This window comes from Callithrix jacchus, chromosome 5, assembly GCF_049354715.1.
Source record: "Callithrix jacchus isolate 240 chromosome 5, calJac240_pri, whole genome shotgun sequence".
Lineage (NCBI taxonomy): Eukaryota > Metazoa > Chordata > Mammalia > Primates > Cebidae > Callithrix > Callithrix jacchus.
The window spans coordinates 55,160,125-55,178,372 of record NC_133506.1 but is presented as its reverse complement, the minus strand read 5'-3'; the positions used below and the strand labels follow the sequence as shown (position 1 = coordinate 55,178,372).

At 53.8% G+C, this 18,248-nt stretch overlaps 1 protein-coding gene across 3 annotated transcripts in view; it reads right to left on the bottom strand.

Moving 5' to 3' along the window:
• PHACTR3 (phosphatase and actin regulator 3) overlaps positions 1-11,109 on the bottom strand; it is a 283,717-nt gene extending 272,608 nt beyond the window's left edge. For 2 of the 3 annotated variants that reach the window (XM_035299076.3, XM_078372042.1), the window contains exon 1: positions 10,987-11,109. In XM_035299076.3, coding sequence (XP_035154967.1) covers positions 10,987-11,095 — 109 coding nt within the window. In that variant the 5' untranslated portion in view covers positions 11,096-11,109. Of the gene's footprint in view, positions 1-9,172; positions 9,370-10,986 lie in introns of those variants that run through there. The other variant, XM_035299077.2, reaches the window with a different exon arrangement.
• Between the last annotated feature and the right edge of the window lie 7,139 nt (positions 11,110-18,248).

The following is an 18,248-nucleotide window of genomic DNA, read 5'->3' as shown; positions in this document are numbered from 1 at the left end:
CCAGTGATCCAATTAAACACCAATGTAGGCACCAAATGCAGCTGGAATCAGGGTTACAATCAGGAGACCTGAGGACAGCGAGATGAACCTGGAAGACCTGATGGGCCTCATGTAATCTCTCAGGAAGTGGGGTGGGGGAGCACAGCAGGCGTGGACAGAGGGGAATGAAAGATTCGAAGGGCGAGAAGGATTCAGCCACCCTTGCTGGCCTCGAAGGTGAACATGAGCCAGGGAAAGCGGTGGCTTCTAGAGCTGAGAACAAGAATGACCTGGGCCCCAGCCCCAGCCCCGGCCCTGGCTCCCACTGACAACCAGCAAGAAAATAGGGACCTCAGTCCTATAGCCTCAGTGAACTGAGTTCTGACAATCACCAGAATGGGCAGAAAGTGAATTCTCTCCCAGAGCCTCCGGCAAAGAGCATAGAGCTGCAGGGCCCCAGCGGGGGGAACCAGGCAAACCCACGTGCACCCCTGACCCACGGGCTGTGTGTGGCAATAAATCAGAGGCGTTTCAGCTGCTGAGTCTGTGGTAAACTATTCTGGTAGCAATGGAAAGCGAATGCCTACATGTCTCCTGTGACCCTCCTGTGCAGCCATGAACACTGGTTTGGGAATCGCACTCCATCCATGAGGAAAGCCAGGCTTAGAAGGGGGAACGTGAACAAGGTCACACTGCAAGCAGGGGCAGAGCTGGGGACACCCCACATCTGCCTCCTCTCTCAACAGTCCTTCTTTCACCCTGTGCAACCCGCATCTCCTCCACCCTGCATAGACGATCCTCCAAAGAAAGATGTGCTCATATCCGACATCAATTCAAGACTCTAACAAAGGGAACAAGCCACAGATGAGGACAGGTGGAGAAAATAACCCAGTGTCCACCTGTAGGGCACACGGTGTCCCACCTTTGGGCCACCACGTCCCACCTGCAGGGCAAGGCTCTTTTCAGTCAGCAGCCTGCTTGTTTCTAAGACAGGCAACCCACAGGGACAGCCAGAATTTAGGCATCTTTTAAGGGCTTCCAAATCAGGCAGTGGCTCGAGGCATGCTGCATCAGGACCACATCACCTTCGCCATGCTGCTGGCAAGAATCAAACTGAAGGGTACCATGGGGGAGCCCACCTACGATGCAGAATTCCAGCACTTCTTGAGAGGAAAGGAGATCGTCCTGAGTGCTGGCTCTACCCCCAGGATCCAGGGTCTGACTGTGGAGCAGGCAGAGGCAGTGGTGAGGCTGAGCTGCCTTCCTGCGTTTAAGGACTTGATTGCAAAGGTTCAGGTGGATGAGCAATTTGGCATCTGGCTGGATAGCAGCTCCCCAGAGCAGACCGTGCCCTACCTCTGGAATGAAGAAACACCTGCAAGTAAGCCCCACAGTGGTTTTCTTTCCAGACCTGAATGTACAGTTGGGTTTTGCTACTTAAAGGGATGCTTTCAAAAAATAAAAAGTTACTAGCCTGGGCAAAAAAAAAAAAAAAAAAAAAATTGAGCTGCTGTCAGTCACTCTCTAGAACCAAAGGGATATAATATAAATCCACGTTCATGTGAGACAGGATCACAAACCAACCCAGAACCCAGCAGACTGTCCAGGCCCAAACTCAGCTCACCAGCTGTGACCTTGGGCAAGTTACTTCATCCCTTTAAGCCTCAGTTTTCCTCATCTGTCAAATGGGGTCACACCAAGTAGAGCCCACCTCCCACAGAGATGTGTGGCTGAGTGGGCAGGACTGAGGACAGGCCTGGCTGGTGTGACTATCACTGTCCCTGCAGAGTGACTGCAGGACAGCTCCTTTCCAGTCCCCCACTGTGGTGACCCCCAAGCAAACAATACAAATGATCAGTGTGCAATATCCTGCACTTTCACCCGTGACCACAATACTCTAGGCTTGAAATCACATTAATTTACAAATAAGAGGAATAGCTCCTTATTTTTTTATTATCCCAATGTTTAACCAAATAGTAAGAAAAAAATGGAGTTAATTTATCATTATTTCTTATGGATTACAGGAAAAGGCAAGATAGCAAAGCCATTAAAATAAAAATAGAAATGAAAACACTCAGCCAGCCTCGAATGCAGGCATGTCCTCATCATTGGAGTTTACACGAAGGAAGGTGGTTAAGGGGATGTAGTCACGGAAGACGGATAGTGTGCAGGTCGTACAGCTGTTTCAGACACTCGTCAGTGGACAGACGCAGACCTTAGTTTGTGTTAGAAACCTCACCCCGTGAAGAGAGTCTATTTTTAGTGTTTGCCCTCTGGGTAAGCGGCAAGGAACTTAGGTCCAAATGTGCAGTGTACGGGAGGCAGGAAGCCTGTGCCTGCCTCTAGGAGGCAGAGATCAACCACAGAGCAGGCCGGAGTAGGCCGCCTGGAGGGAGGCTTGCATGGAGATGGGCTCCCAAGGGCAACTGTCAGGTGACCTCGCAAACCCACAGAGTGGGTGCTGGAGAAGAAGTCCTGGCAGGCCTGCACGCTCCCATCTCCAGGGCTGCTTGAGAAAAGGTGTGTAAATCCTTCAGGTCAGTCTAAAAACATGACGTGTCTTCAGTAGGAAGAGCCAGCTTCCGCCACTGAGAGACTCATGCAGAGCCCACATGCCCACTTCCTGCAACTTGAAAGGGATAATATTTCTAAATTAGGAGATTTTTTTTGCTAAATCTCCCTTAGGGAGAAGTGAAAGGCCCAATGTCAGAGTGACACCCCTTGAAGAAACTCCTGTGAGCCACAAGGAAGGGCCTCTCCATGGGGGTGAGGAAAGGAGGCCTCCCTGCCACCAAGCCAACTTCCCCATCGCCTCCACATTAGGCTGTCCATTGACACAGAGCTTGCAGCACACCTGCTAGGTGCCAGGAGTGGGCTGCATGCCCTGTGCACAAAAATGAGCCAGTCACCACTGCCCTGGGTCTACCTTTGGTGGAGAAGATGGATCATTAAGAAGAGAGTGAACAGGATGATTATTGCTCTGGGCGTCCCCATGACCACCCTCAGGTTAAACGATTCGCTAGAGGACTCACAGGACTTGGCTGCAGCTGTACTCACAACTGCGATTTCCAGCATCAGCAACAGGCAGAGCACATCCAGCAAAGAGAAACGTGCCTGGGTGAAATCTGCCGGAAACCAGGCACAAGCATTCCAGGGTCCCTCCCAGCGCAGTCACAGAGGAAACACTTCGCTCCTCCAGATGAGCTGTGACAACACAAGGCCCCTGTGAAATGTCCACCAGGGAGCTCACCTCGGTGCCCAAGGTCTCTGTTGGGGACTGGTCATGTAGGCACCTCTGCCTGGCAGGAAAAGTCTAGACTCAGGAGAAGAGCACGTTCAGCACGAACCACACTGTCTGCACAAAACATTCAGGGGCAGGGAGCCCCTCTCATCAGAAGATGGTGGGAACCCTCCCAAATCCAAGGTCCCAGACAACAGCAGTCCTTCTAAGGAGAATGATCTCAGGCCTGTTTGCTGAACAATTTTTTGCATGATTACAGATGGTGGCATGGGTTGTACAGGAACCAAAAAGGGGGTGTTTCAGGACCAGTGCAACAAGAGGAGGGGTCGTTTACATAGTGTGGCAGGTGAGATTTTCCAAAAACTGGCCACAACATCACCTCCAACCTCATGTGGTCTTCCACAGTTTGGCTCTGCAGCCTCCCACTGAGTGGTGAGTTCACGCCAACCCTCACCCCCTGAGTCAGGGAGGATCGATTCTAAGGCAGAAGTGGGACTATAACCTCCAAAGCCAGATCATAAGCAGTGACAGAATTCGAGTCTGTTTCTCTTGGGTTGCTCGCTTCTGCAGCCCAAGCTGCCCATGCAGAAGCCCGAGTGGAAAGGACCGGAGGCCCAGCTCACAGCCCCAGCCGAGCTCCAGCTATCACGGGCTGAACTGTATCCCCCTAATATGTATATGCTGAAGTTCTGATCCTGTGACTCAGAATGCAATATTTGGAGAAAGGGTTTTTTAAGAGGTGATTACATTAAAAATCAGGCTGCTGAGGGGGTTGGGGAGCCAATCCAATCTGACTGGTCTCCTTATATGAAGAAGAGATTTGGACAATAAGAGTTTACAGGAAGAAAAGATTACTCCAGAATGGCGGGTGAGAGCCTACACAGGCCAGTTCTCACTGCTGGGCCTTGACAGATGGGTACACTTCACAGGAGGCCAGGAGCCTTCTGGCAGGGGGAGCAGCACAGGTGAAGGCAGGGGAACGAAAGTAGAGGCCTGGCTTAGATGGAGAGTCAGCGGCTGGGAGCTGGTGGACCTCCTAAGCCTCTGGTCGGAGCAGGGCTGTGCTGAGGCGGGCACACTAGGTTGAGGGAGACAGGATCCATATATACATGCACACACACACTCATGCACAAACATGCTCATGCATGCACACACACACACACTCATGCACACAGACACTCATGAATGCACATGCTCATGTACACATACTCATGCACGCACACACTCATGCACACACACTCTTCACACACACAGCTTCACACCCTCATACTCACATGCATGCACACATACACAATAAGGCACACACAGGCATGTGTACTCATGCACAGCTTCACACCCTCACATAGTCATTCATACACAGGCATATACACACTCTCGTACAGCCTCACATATGCATACCCACACAATCAGGCACACACAGGCACATGCACTCATGCACAGCCTCACACCCCCATGCATGTTTACACACACTCGCCCTTCAGGGCACCACCTGAAGCGCTGAGGCAGGGCTGCCCTGTCGCACACACAGGCACCAGCATGACAACTTCTTGCCCACTTGCTCACTTGTGTTTCCTTTGGCCCACACAGTTTGCAACTAAAATGCCTGACAATGCCAGGGTGGAAGCCTAGCACAGGAACCTTCCATAGAGAGCCCCCCGGTCTGGTCTGAGTCTTCCTGGTATGAGGCCCAAGCGCTGCTGAATTCCCTCCAGGAAAGGCCTTCATAGGTCCACAAGTGAACCCTCTCTGGTGACTGGCGCAACCTAAGCAGCTTTCGTGAAAATACTGTAATCATGCAAAGTCGACGTTGCTCCAGGTAATCTAGGCCACGGGGGTCACCAGCTTCCAAAGAGTAACTCCCCCCGCCCAATGCAAAGCCCACAGTGCAGACCCCAGGCCAGCCCAGAGAGGGCCAGATCCCCGTTCCTCCCAATCCCACATCCCAACCAGCCCCAGTCCAGGCTAAAAGTCCTATGCAAGGGATGTGTACTGTTGTTGTATTTCCTTAAAATAAACTGTTACTGAAGTCTGGTAGAAATCCCAAATCAGAGGCGGGTTCTGGGAAAGCCAGAGCCCTGTGCTTGTTCGGAGTCAGTCGGAGGCCGCTCGTGTAGGCGGGCACGCAGGAGAGCCTCCCTCCTGGGGCTGGCCTTGGTAACACAGCCAGGCTGCAAGGAGGAGCATCCAAATTTCTTCACACAGTGATCCCTGCCTAGGAAATGTATAGCCAATTGTCAATTGTACCAGTAAAACCAAATAGGCTACCAGATCAGTCCAACTCTTGCCCAGACCTGCTCTGAGTTTTGGTTTAGAAGCCATGGTCCACTTCACAGTTAGGGGTAAAGTAAATTGCCTGGACCTGCCCCCACTCCCAAACCACATGTCCTCCCTCTGCTCACTCAGGGCTAGAAATCTCTGCCAGAATCAACAGATTTTTGAGTCAAACCCAGTGACTCCTGTAGTCCTTATTGAAAACCTGCATTCTACCTCGTACTATTCATTCGCACACGTTATAGTAGGTAAGAAAAATAAAAGCAAAGAGAAAAGCTATACAAGCCTCAAAAGGAAACGTGGAGGACCGTGTTTTTGAGCAACCATCCTGGCATGCCGAGGTCTGAGGAGCTCTCAGGGTGCAGGACTTTCAGAGCTAAAACCAGGATGCTCCCTGCTATACCAAGAGAAACTGTTCCTAAACTTGAGGCAGAAAGGATTTCTTAAGACACAAAAAGTAAAAACAAAGAACAACCTGGATACATTTCACCACATCAAAACAAAAAGCTTCTATCTAGCCAAGAACATGATAAACAAAGTGAAGAGACACACGAGTATCTGCAGCTAGCGGAGGATCAGGGTCCAGATCATATGAACGGCACTCACAAACCATTCAGAAACAGATGAACGACCCCCTGGAAAAAGTGGGCAAACAAATGAGAAGGCAATGCTCAGAGAGTGAAATCCAAATGGACAACTCACAAGCAATCAAGGTGGTACAAACTAGGTAATGTAATTTCACTTCTCCTCTGGAGGATTGGCAACATTGCAGAATCTGAATGTATCAAGTGCTGGTAAGAGAAATGGTACCTCTGATGTTGCTGTTGGGAGTGACATAGCTACTGGGAAACAGCCTGGAAATAGCAGCTTAAACTTAATAGGCACTCATCCTAAGCCCCAGGAATTCCATTCTTAGGATCTGCCTTACAGAGAAACGCTTGTACAGAAGCCGTGGCCCACTTCACAGTTAGGGGTAAAGTAAATTGCCTGGACCTGACTCCACCCCCAGACCACCTGTCCTCCCTCTGCTCACTCAGGGCTAGGCATCTCCACCAGATGTTCCCTGGAGGATGCAGACGTTCCCTACAGCACTGCCTGTGACAGGATCTGAGAAGGACCTCCATGGCGGTGGGTTGGTAGCAGAAAGGCGAAAACAGCCATGGAATATTCTAAAGCAATTAGGCAGAACCTGTGAAGCCAGGTAAACCTCCAAGACCACTGCCGAGTGCAAACAGCTTCAGGATGAGAGGTGCTGTGTGATGCCATTTTTTTAAAACACACGGGAAACAATGCTGTGCATTTTTCTCTGAGAACTGCATGCTTATGTCAAGAAAGTCTGGTGGGAAACACCGTGAGTGGTAACAGTGGCTTCCCTGGGGAAGGGCGGGGGGATTCAGGTTCCAAAGGGATTTGAGCCTTATTTGCAACATTTTCCATTTCTCACTTGGAGAATGTATTTATGATCTACTAGTGTAATTAAATATATGCATGTATGTGTTTGCAGAAGTAATTTTTTTTCCAGAAAAATTTATTGCCTGTGCTGGAGAACACATTATTCATTCATCCAATAAAATATTTTTGGAGTGCCAATTTCTAAAAACTGGGGATCACTCCTTTCCCTTCAAACAAAAACGGAGCAATCAACTGAGTCACTGGCAAAGTTCACCAGAAGACAGCAGTCCTTAAGGTAATGGAGTGACAGCTGCATGGGGATCTGGGATAAGTGGTGAGAAAATGTGATGCTCAGAGCAGGTGAAGAAGCTGACCTGAGAGGCCACCGGCTGTGGGGAGGTTCTTGGCTCTTACAGGGATGCCCTGAGCACCCTGGGGAACAAGGAGAGAAAGGAAGGTGTGCAGCTGGGTCACACCTTCTCCAGCTGCTGGGACATCATGACTCTGCCTTTTGCCTCCAAACACCCCTTGGTCACAGGAAGGAGAACTGAAGGCTGCAGGGTTTGGCATGTCAGGTGAGCACAGCTGTGGGGTTCTTCCACTGCCATGCCAGGATCTGTGATCCCAGGACACATCTCCTTCTGTGATCCTCCTGATCTCCTGCTGGAAGTCTCAGGCTGGCTATGGTAGGGATGCCAGCTCCATTTCTGGACTAGAGGCGACAGACAGCTCAGCCATCCAGTCCTCCCCACTCCCCCTCTCCAGTCAGTGGTTCAAGGACCAGCAATATGACCCAGCCTGCACCCAGGACAGACAAGGAGAGGCTGGCTGGAGCTACAGACGCCCAGTTTCCTGAATTAACAGATGGCCCTTTTGCTTCTGAGGGTCTAGTCCATTTCAGTCACTTGCTACCAGAAAAGCCTGCTAAGTCCAGCTGGTTGTCATTAAGATTTCAAAAGAATTGGGCAACTCCAGACCCGATCTGGGTCTTCAGAGTTATTGCCTTTGGGGAGCCTTGCCCAACCCTGACTCTAAGCTGAGCCAGAGAAACAAGGCATTAAATTTCAAACTGTCTTTTGCAGCCCCTAAAGCCACAACTTTTAATGAGCATCAGCTGGGACATGTCATGATATCATCGATCACGCCTTTCTCTTCAAAAAAATTTTTTTAATAGAAAAAAAATCATTTAGTGCAGAAATAACCCAGTACGAGTCAGCTCTTCGAAATCAGACTTTGAAGTCTGGAAGAATGAGTGGTTAATCTGTTCCTAAATTAATGTGGCCCTGGCCCCAGAAATAGCACATTATCCCTTTAAGGGTGAGTTAAGATTCCCAAGCAAGCTCTGGGAAGTAGCCACACGAATCCAGGAAGCCGAGCTTCAGGTGGCAGCTGGACAGATCCTTCTGGTTCCAAAAGGAAGGAGGTCAATGGGACCTGCTCAAGGTCTGGCATGAGAGTGCCTAAACAGTCGTGGGCACACTGCCTGGTTCTTCCTTGGGTGCCTGGACCCTTGCTCCAAACCAGAACTTGGCATTTGGACTGGGGTCCTATCTGACTCAACATTGAAATGCAACATTGAAACCAACACACCCAGCCACACTCTCTGCCTCAGCCCCCTCCCAAGTGACCTCCTTTAAGTGCCAGCTGATGAATTTCAGATTGGAGCCTCCAGACCAACCACCACCCCAAGCTCCAGACTGAGACGTGCAATAGCCCAGTGCACCCAGCCCTCCAAATTAGCACGGTCAGCACGGAATGTATGCTTCCTCTCCCAGACTTCCCCTCTCCACAGAAAGTGAAGGAATGCACTGCAGAAGTCCCCTATGAGCCTCCCTCCTCCCCCACCAAGCCTTCGACGCCTCCATAAACAGCACCTCCACACACCCAGTGCTCAGGCCCCAAACCTATGTGGCATCCTGGATTTGGGATACCCAAGTCATGAGCAGGTCCTATGAGTCCTGCCACTGAAACACCCCATGCTTCCCACTGTCTCCATCTCTGATATACCCTCCTTTCCTCCGAGCAGCTGGCAACTCCCCCAAAGCCACAGCCTCTAAAGAAGGCTGCAGCCATACAGCAGCCACGAGGAGCTCTCTTCCAGACATACAGCAACATGCAATTCCTCAGCCCAGAACCTGCCAGTGGCCTCGGGCTGCATGTGTAAAACCCCAGGATGGAGGCCAAGGCCCATGGCCCCCTCCACAGACTCAGCTCCCTCCAGCCCCCAGCTTATGGGTCTCCAGCCTCAAGGACCCTCCTGTCCCCCAGTGCCACCAAGTGACTTCTCACCTTGGGGCCTCCCTGCTCCTTGCAGCATCCCAGCATCTAGATCAGCGCCTGAAGCATTTTCAATGATGAATAATCATTTGCTGACCCACTGACAAAAGATTCTGCTTTCTCCTTGGGGAAAGTGGGTCAGCAGTGGCTGAGCCCTGCCATCCATCCATCAAGGCCTAGACAGAGGCCGCAGAAAATGCCCAACAACTGAGGAGCGAAAGGAACAGGTGAGGAGTTGCGTAATTACTGCAGGCAGAACATGGGCTCCTGGTGGCCTGGAACCCGCTGCCAAGCCGCTGAAGGTCAGGACTGGGAACGCCCTTTCCCAAAATCCAACCTGGAATATGCCTCACTGTGCTCAGTACCACACATTGCCAATAAAGGGGTGTTTTAGGGGAGGACACTGGCACCTGTGGGCATCTACTCTGTGCAGGCACTGAGGGAGGGGGCTTCTGGCCTGTTAGAGGGGGGCACTCTCAAGGGGGCACATCTCCCTCTCTTTCCTGGCTCCACCCCGGGAGCTCAGCACAGGGACTGATGCTTAGTAGGTGCTCAATGATGAGTGGATTCAGCCGTCCATCCTCTGTGTCTGGGCTAAGCTTTTGCCACAAGCTGCTTCTTCAAGGGCACCACAGAGAGCCTGGCAGACAATAAGTGGGCTCTCAAGTGTCCCCAAACCCCTGTGTCCTGTTCCCCCTTGTTGACCTTATGACTCCAAGTATCCCTGCATCTCAGGGTTTCCCAACCCCAGCCCAAGCCTGTGGACTATGCCATTGTCTCCTCGGGGGAAGGAGGGTCCTGGTGGTGCAGGATGCTTAGCCATGTCCATAGCTTCTGCCCCTTGGATGCCAGTGGCATCCCCCCAAGTGTGATAACCAGAAATGTCTTTAAGGGAAGGCAGGATTGCTCCCTGTTTCGAGGCACTGATAAGAACCACTGTTCCCGAGTTTCCCCACCGGCCTGATCCCAGAGTTTTCTGGGCCTTTGGTTAAAAACAGATAGTGCCAGGAGATGGCAAGGGGCAGGCCTGGGTGGGGACCCCAGAACAATCTGCAGTAAGTGCCCCGGTATCCTCACCAAGGGCCAGTGGGGAAACACTGTGCAGCTCCCCCCACCCCACTCCGGCTTCCGCCTGCTGGACACCTGTATGCATGCACCGTGGCCACTGAGCACAGGCCACACTCTAGCCTTGTTACAAGGAGGCCTGGGCCCCTCCCCATCCCCAACTCTTCTTCCCGGGCCCAGCTGGGGCCCTGGCCATTTTCTGGATTCCTCAGGCCACTCTTCCTAGATTCCATCCGCTGTACTGCAGTTGGACCCTTTCCGGGGCCAGATGTCTGCCCAGCAGGGGGCGAGGGGCAAGCCCCACATGGCTGGAGGCCCACGGCCCTACCTGGGGAAGAAGAGCGAAAGGACACAGAACCCTCCTTGGGTGGCCAGCGCAGTCCACATGATCCCAATTGCAGGTATTGGATCATCCCCATTTTACAGATGCAGAAACTGAGGAGCAGCAAGGTCAAATGCCATGCACACAGGCTCATGCAGCTGGCAGAGGGGAATACCAAACTCGGGACTGCGGACCCCAACGCCAGCGTTTCCCACCCTGTGGGCGCTGCCCTTGTTTAGAGACTCAGGCGACTTTGCTGCGGGGTGGGGGAAGCCCGAGACCGAGGCGCCCACCTCTGTGGCGGGGGGCTCAGCGAGCATCCTGGCCACCCGCAACGGCCAAGGGCAAGAAATGCAGGAGGGGTCGCCCCCAGCGCCTCGTGTCCGGCCGGGCCCCGGAGCCCCGCGTCCCGCGTCCCCTCCCCGCGGCGCGTGCTTACCTTGCGCCGGGCCTCGGGCGGCGGCGGCGGCGTCCCGGGCCCCGAAGGCGCGCAGCAGCGAGCGCAGGGTAGCAGGACAGCGGGCGCGCCCCCCGCCGCGGCCGCGCATCCCGCCGGAGGGCCGCGGAGCGGAGCCGGGGCCGCGGGGAGGTGCCGGCGGGGCGGGACCGGGACTAGGGCCGGGGGCGGTGCCGCCACGCGAGGCCGGCCCCTCTGCCGGGCGGGGGCTCCGAGGGACGCCGCTGTGACCTTGACCCTCCCGGAGCCGCAGCCTGGCCGGGGCGGGCGGGAGCCGGAGGGGAGACCTCAGCGCCGCGCCCGGGGCCTTCCAGGGACGCCCTAGAAACGTTAAAGGGCCAGCCGGGCATGAGGCGTAGCCGCCGGTTCCCGGCGCTGTAAACAGGCAGCAGCGCTGGAGCCGCTGTGGAGCGGCAGCCGGGTCGCTTGGCCTCTCTGAGCCTCAGTGGTCTGGTGTGCAAAATGGGCTGGGGCCGGAGTGGGGTGGCTTGCGCCGAGACTGAGCCCGGCCTGGCGCCCCATAAGTTGGAGACTCCTTGGCTGCCTTTAATGTAAGGGCGCGGAGGGAGGCAGGAACCAATCAAGCCCAAGTACTTACTTTCTGCTGTAAAACAGAACGTTCGTATTTAGCATAATGAGTGCTGCTTGGGGGACACCTTTGTAACCGCCAGCCAGCTTCAGAACTGGAACTGCGCCGGCCCCGGCCCCTGACCCTCCCAACGGCTCTCACAAAATGTCCAGTCCCCCGACCAGCACCTGGGCGTGAAGGGGTGGGGGTGACTCCGGAGGCCTCAGCAGCCTCCACTGACTTTGGGGATTTTGCAGCCACAGCCCTGACATTGAGACAGGATCCTGGCCTGAGATGGACACAGGGTCCCCATCAACACCCACAGAGCCGGGTCCCCAGCGGAGGCCCGGGTAACCCTCCTCCTGACACTCGGGTCCTCAGAGCTCTAAAGGAACACCACTCCCCTCCCCAGCACTGAGAGCTTTCAAAGTGCACTCTGCTAAGGGACCAGGAACCCTCCTGTTCCATCCCGCAGGGCTCCCCCAGCAGGTGCAATCAGTGGGCCACACAGCTGCCGGTGCAGTGCTGGGACTGGGATGTAGCCAGGCCTCCCGGCCACCTGCCTCCTCCCTGGAAGCCTGCCTGCTTCCCGCACCGCCCGCCCAGACTCCTCAGCCTCGTCTTCGGAACTGCTTAATGCTGGTAACAGTTGGCAGCCAGCACCCGGCGGCACTGCGCTGAGCATACATTCCCTGAACCTTCAGAAAACTCACTGAGGAGGGTGCAGTTATTGTGCCCACTTTACAGATGAGAAAAAGCAAGCTCCGTGAGAGCTGGGACTTGGTCCGCTGCTCTAGTCCCCCTCCTACTTCGTCCTGTGCGCTCCTCCATCAGCTCCTGGAGAGAGCCACTATGAGCATGCCCTCCTTTCTAGAGGAGGAAACTGAGGCCCAAAGAAGCAAAGTTACGTTCTTAGGAAGTGAGAAAGGTGCAGGCCCGGGTTCAATGCCCGGTCAGCGCTGTGGCGCTTCCTTGCTCTTTGCCCAGCCCATGGGTTTGCCCTGCTGAACTCCTACTCAACCTTCAGGACCTGATTTAGGTATTTGCCTCTTTTCTGAAGCCTCTAATCCTTCAGCTTCCCTGCCTCTCTTCCGCAGGCCTTTGGCTCTCCCTGGCGCAGGCCCCAAGCAGTGTACACATGCTCTATTGGGCACATGCTGCATCCCATTGAGACTGTTTGTCCACCCATCTGCCCTGTCCCTCACTGGGCTGGAATTTGAGAGGACGGGTGTTGGTCCTGGTCACTCACGGACCATGTGCTTTGCAGCCTTTGTCCCACTCTGCTGGGAATAGCATTGCTGTTTTCTGCTGGACGCCTCTTCCCCACTCTGGAGAACCCACGGCCCCTCCCTAACTCCACAGGAGGGCTCATGACCTGGTCCAACCACTCAGCATAGATCATCCACCTGGCCTCAGAAACTGGGCCTGAAAAGTTGATTCACAGAGGCACAGATTTGGGACTTTGCTGGACTGGGAGAGAGAAGCCCACATTATCCACTAGCCCTGAGAAGGATGGTCTGAACTTCCAGGGCCATTACATGGCTCAGAATCCAAACAACACAGAAGAGGGAGGAGCCTGGACAGGGAGGTATCAGGGGCAGCTGGCATTGTCCATATGAGCAGCTGGGTCCAGCTGTGCCTGAAGGCAGCCCTATGGAGGACTGGAATTTTCAGTCCCACCCTCCTTGCCATTTCCTTTTCTCCCTCGCCTTGGTGGTGGGGAAGAGGTTAGGAAGGAGAGAGTTAGGAGACAGAAATGTTAGCGTAAGGACAAATCCAAGGTGTGCTAGGAAAGGCCTCTCTCTCTCCTGTCCCTGCCGCCTCTCCATAGGCCAGAGCCCTCATGCCCCTGATTTGTTTCCACGTGGGTCTAATGGTGACCTCCAGAACGGTGCTTCACACGGCAGGTCCACACAGCCCTGTCAAGCACACACTGCCTGGAGGGATGCTGGTTAGCCCTGCGTGAGGCCAGCAGACACTGTCGCCCTCCTTAGGGGTGGCCTGGGTTGGGGGTCCCTGGACCCTGTGAACGCTGAGCAGATCTCTTCAGAAGAGGATGCAGAGGGGAAGATGAAGGCTGACCATTCATACTCACTGATTACTTCCGACACGCCAGGCCCTTCGCTAAACGCTCCATCCACTTTATCCCGGTTCATCTTCACAAAAATCTAGACAGCATTATTCATTATCCCCATTTACAAATAAGAAAACTGAAGCTCTCAGAGCTTCCCTGCAGCCCTGCTGCTAATAGGCAGACAAGCCAAGCTCCAGTAACTGGACTCCAGGACCTGTGCACCTTCCCAGAGCCACACCACCTCTGGGTGCTTCTAGGGCAGAGGACAGGCTGGTCAGGCCCAGCCCCTGCCAGGAATCCAGGAGGGCTGAAGGCCACCCCTCCAGCGGCTTCCCAGGGCCCAGAAGGACCCTCGGAGCCAGCCCTTGGATGACATCCCTTCCCCATGAGGGCCCTCCAGGATGTCCGGAATGCCCAGGGATTGGTCTGGGCCGTGGGAACACAGAGAGGACAGCAGGAGCCCTGCTGAGAGGTTCATCCTCAGCCTTGCAGGATTTCCTGTAAGGCTATGAAACCCTATGTGAAGTCTAGGACACAGCAAGGGCCACAAGAGACAAGGGGCGTTGATTACTTTCCCGCAGCCACGTGCAACGGGGCATCCACCTGGCTAAGCCACCTAGCCCCATGTTTGAGCCCCACTCACCCAGGGACTCTTTCAGTCCCAATGGGCCGAAATCCAAGTCCTTCTGGCTGGAGCAGAAAAGGCACCACTGGGCCCCCGGAGAGACCAGGAGGTGGGGTCGTGCCAGACATGGCTGAATCCGAGTCCCACTACCAAAGCTGCCAGGGACAGTCTACTTCCTTGAAGCTCCAGAGAAAGCCCCAAGCCAATGTGCTTGGACCTCCTCATAGAATCTCTCCCCAACTTGGAACTGCTCCTCGCCTCTAAGGGATGCGAGCTACGGGTTGGCCAGGCTGGTGGCAAGGAGGAGGATGGAAGTGGGGTTGGATCAGCTCACCTGAACCTTCTCTCCTGAGGCTTGGGAAGGGGAGGTTCTCCAAACGCTGCTGTGGCACAGCCACCTGGAGAGGGGGAGAGCATGGGGCAGAGCAGACACAAGGCTCTCCACGACACTGACACCATGCTTCCAGGCCAGGCCAGCTCCTCATGCAGAGCCCCGTCTCGGGAGAGAAATGGCCAGAATGACTGTAGTAAGAGCCACCTGGACAGGCACAGGGCTCCAGGCTCAGAGGGGCCCGGGCTTGGCTTCCTGCTCTGCTGCCACCACCTTGCAGCTCTTCAGAACTGTTGAATAAGGGCACTGCACTTTGATTTGCATTAGACCCTGGCAAATTCCACAGCAGCTCATGGCTGTGAATGACCTCCCCGGACGCACACACTGACCCAACAGCAGGGACTTGTTGCCACGTTCGCTGTCTCTGTGTATGCCAGCCATTCCTTCAGCACCATTATATATATACATTTTTATTGCATTTTTGGTTCTGGGGTACATGTGAAGAACATGAAGGATTGTTGTATAGGTACATACATGGCAATGCAGTTTGCTGCCTTCCTCCCCATCACCTATGTCTGGCATTTTCCCCATATTATCCCTCTCCACTGACCCTCCCGTAGTTCCCCCCGCCCACAGACCTCAGTGTGTGATGTTCCCCTCCCTGTGTCCATGTGTCCCTCAGCATTCTTATGGCCCGCAGGAACTAGCTGGGATACTTTCACAATGTTTTCCCTGCAGGATGGAGTGAGGACAGGTGGAGGCTACAAAATCCAGTTGCTCTGCAACTTTCGGACAAGTAAGACTTGAGTTCATGGACTCCAGTGTATTTATGCATGATCCAGACCTCTGTGTGAACAGCACCGCAGCTCCGAACGGCCCGAAGCTTTCTTTCTCAGTGTTGGTTAGCAGTGCACCTGAGATCCACAAGGTCACTAGGCTGCCTCAAGGATCAGTAAAAATGCTGCAATTGATTGGCAATGTCTGATCGTGGCAAGGGCCAGCAGAGTGGGGCATGTGTGCTACATAGACACCAACCTTCCTGCTGTCTGGAAGGAAATGAGGACTGTGCTCATAAGAGCCAGAACACTTGAAGACCACGTTGGGTAAAGGCTGGCTATCACTGAGGACAGAGACTGTGTGTAATCACCATTCAAAATCCCTGGTACCACAGAGGCTTTGATTCATGGTAGATGTTTAATAAATAATTAATAACTAAAGATCTAAAAGGCACCACGAAGATGAGGTTTTACCTTGAGATGGCAAAAATGACTTGGAACAAGTAGAGGTAGTGGGCGCTGCCTCTAAATGTCCTAAATGCACTGAATTGTTCACTTGAAGAGGGCTGATTTGGCATTACACAAACATCACCTCAAATAATTATTTTTTTAAAAAAAAGGAAAGGATGGCTCATACCTACAATCCCAGCTACTCAGGAAACTGACGTGGGAGGTTTGCTTGAAGCCAGGAGTTCAAGACCAGCCTGGGCAACATAGCAAGACCTCATCTGTACAAAAAATTTAAAAAGTAGTTGGGTTTGGTGGTGCAAGTCTGTGGTCCCAGCTACTCAGAAGGATTCAGTTGAGCCCAGGAGTTCGAGGCTGCAGTGAGCCATGACATGCCACTGCACTCCAGCCTGGGCAACAGAGGGAAGCCCCATCACTAAGAATCATAAATACAAAAAAAAAAAAAAAGAATCATAAATACGTAATTTTTAAAAAATTAAAGAAATCCTCCTCTTTAAAAAAAATTAAAAGCCACTATAAGTGACTCAGAGTGACTGAAACGATAATGAAAAAGATGGGACCTGGAGAAGCGGTACCTGCAACTGTGTGAGTGTGAGTGTGTGGGGGGGGGATGTGTGTGTGTGTGAGGGGATGTGTGTGGGTGTGTGTGTGAGAGGATGTGTATGGGTGTGAGTGTGAGGGGATGTATGCGTGTGTGTGTATGGAGGGGATGTGTGTGTGTGTTTGGGGGAATGTGTGGGTGTGTGGGTGACTGTGTGTGAGGGGATGTGTGTGGGTGTGTGTGAGGGGATGTGTGTGTGAGGGGATGTGTGTGTAAGGGGATATGTGTGTGGGTGTGTGTGAGGGGATGTGTGTGGGTGTGTGAATGTGTGTGTGAGCTTGTGTGAGAGGATGAGCATGTGTATGAGTGTATGTTTGTGTGAGTGTGTGAGGGGGATGTGTGTGGGTGTGTGAGTGAAAGTGTGAGGGGATGTGTGTGTGCGTGTGTGAGGGGATGTGTGGGTGGGTGTGCACTCGTGAGAGGATGAGCATGTGTATGTGTAAGTGTATGTGTGAGGGGGATGTGTGGGTGTGTGTGTGAGGGGATGTGTGTGGGTGTGAGTGAAAGTGAGTGTGTGTGTGAGGGGATGAGTGTGGGTGTGTGTGAGCGGATGAGTGTGGGTGTGTGTGAGGGGGATGTGTGGGTGTGAGTGAAAGTGAGTATGCATGTGAGGGATGTGTAAGAGGATGTGTGTGTGAGGGGATGAGTGTGTGTGTGTCAGTGTGTGCATGTGAGAGGATGTATGTGAGGGGGATGAGTGTGTGGGGGGGATGAGTGTGTATGTGTGTGAATCTGTGCATGTGAGGGGATGTGAGTGTGCATGTATGTGTGAGGGGAATGAGTGGTGCCTATGAGAGTGTGTGAGAGAGTGAGTTCTGTGTTTCTCTCTCCCTCTGAGAACCTGGTCCCCTTACAGGAAGCTAATGACAGGATTCTCAGTGTATTCCCAGGTCAGAAGAAAATCACTGTCCGTGTTGTGGTCCAGGTCTTTCTGAAGCAATTTCTAAGTCTTTTCTTTTATCATAAAAATCCATGACACGTTTGCATTCTCTCCACACACACAAATTTTCCCTCCAAATCTTCCAGGGGCACTGACCTTCCAGGAGCAGATACTCAGCCCCTCTAGCGGCTCCTGGGCTGCACCCCGGGGACCCAGGACACGAGACGCCCAGCGCTGGGCCCGACCCCGGATGGAGTCTCTGTGAGCGGCGGTCCCTCATCCCAGGCTCCAGTCTGCGTCCCTGCCATTGTTCCTTTCTCTCTGCCTCATCCCCGCCTCTCTGGGTCCTAAGGTCTCAGCTGCTGCTGAAGTTCGTGAATCGCTCTGAACTGCCTCAAATCCTCTTCGAGTCGCGTGGAGCAACGCTGTTATTTCTGGGGCAGGCGCTGGGGGCTTATCCTGGCAGCGTTTCCACTCTACCCCAGGGACCTCTCACCCAGGCTTCTCAGCATCCTGTAGGTGGGGACACAGGTCCAAAGTCCCCCAGGCTGTGGGAGACGCCTTGCACGGCCAGACTCTCTGCTGAGCTCTGCCTCCAGCCGTAGGATTCTCAAACGCTCTCTCTTCCGTCACCGTGTCCCCTGAGGTTGGGAGTCTGAGCGGTCCCTTTACCCCCGGGAAGCCCGGAGTGGGTTTCTGGATCAGCTCTGCCCACAGCACTGGGGAGAAACTGGCAGAAACCTTGGGTAGTTCCCTCTGCAACCCAGGGAGGGTCCGGGCGCCCTCTGGTGGCCACTAGGACGGGTGCAGGTGAACCTGCCCAACTCTCCCCAGTTCCGGTAGGCGGGAGGTGCCCCCTAGGAGCTGTTTGCTGTTGGGGCTGTGGCGAAAGCAGCCTGCAGTGGAGGGATGCAGGTGCTG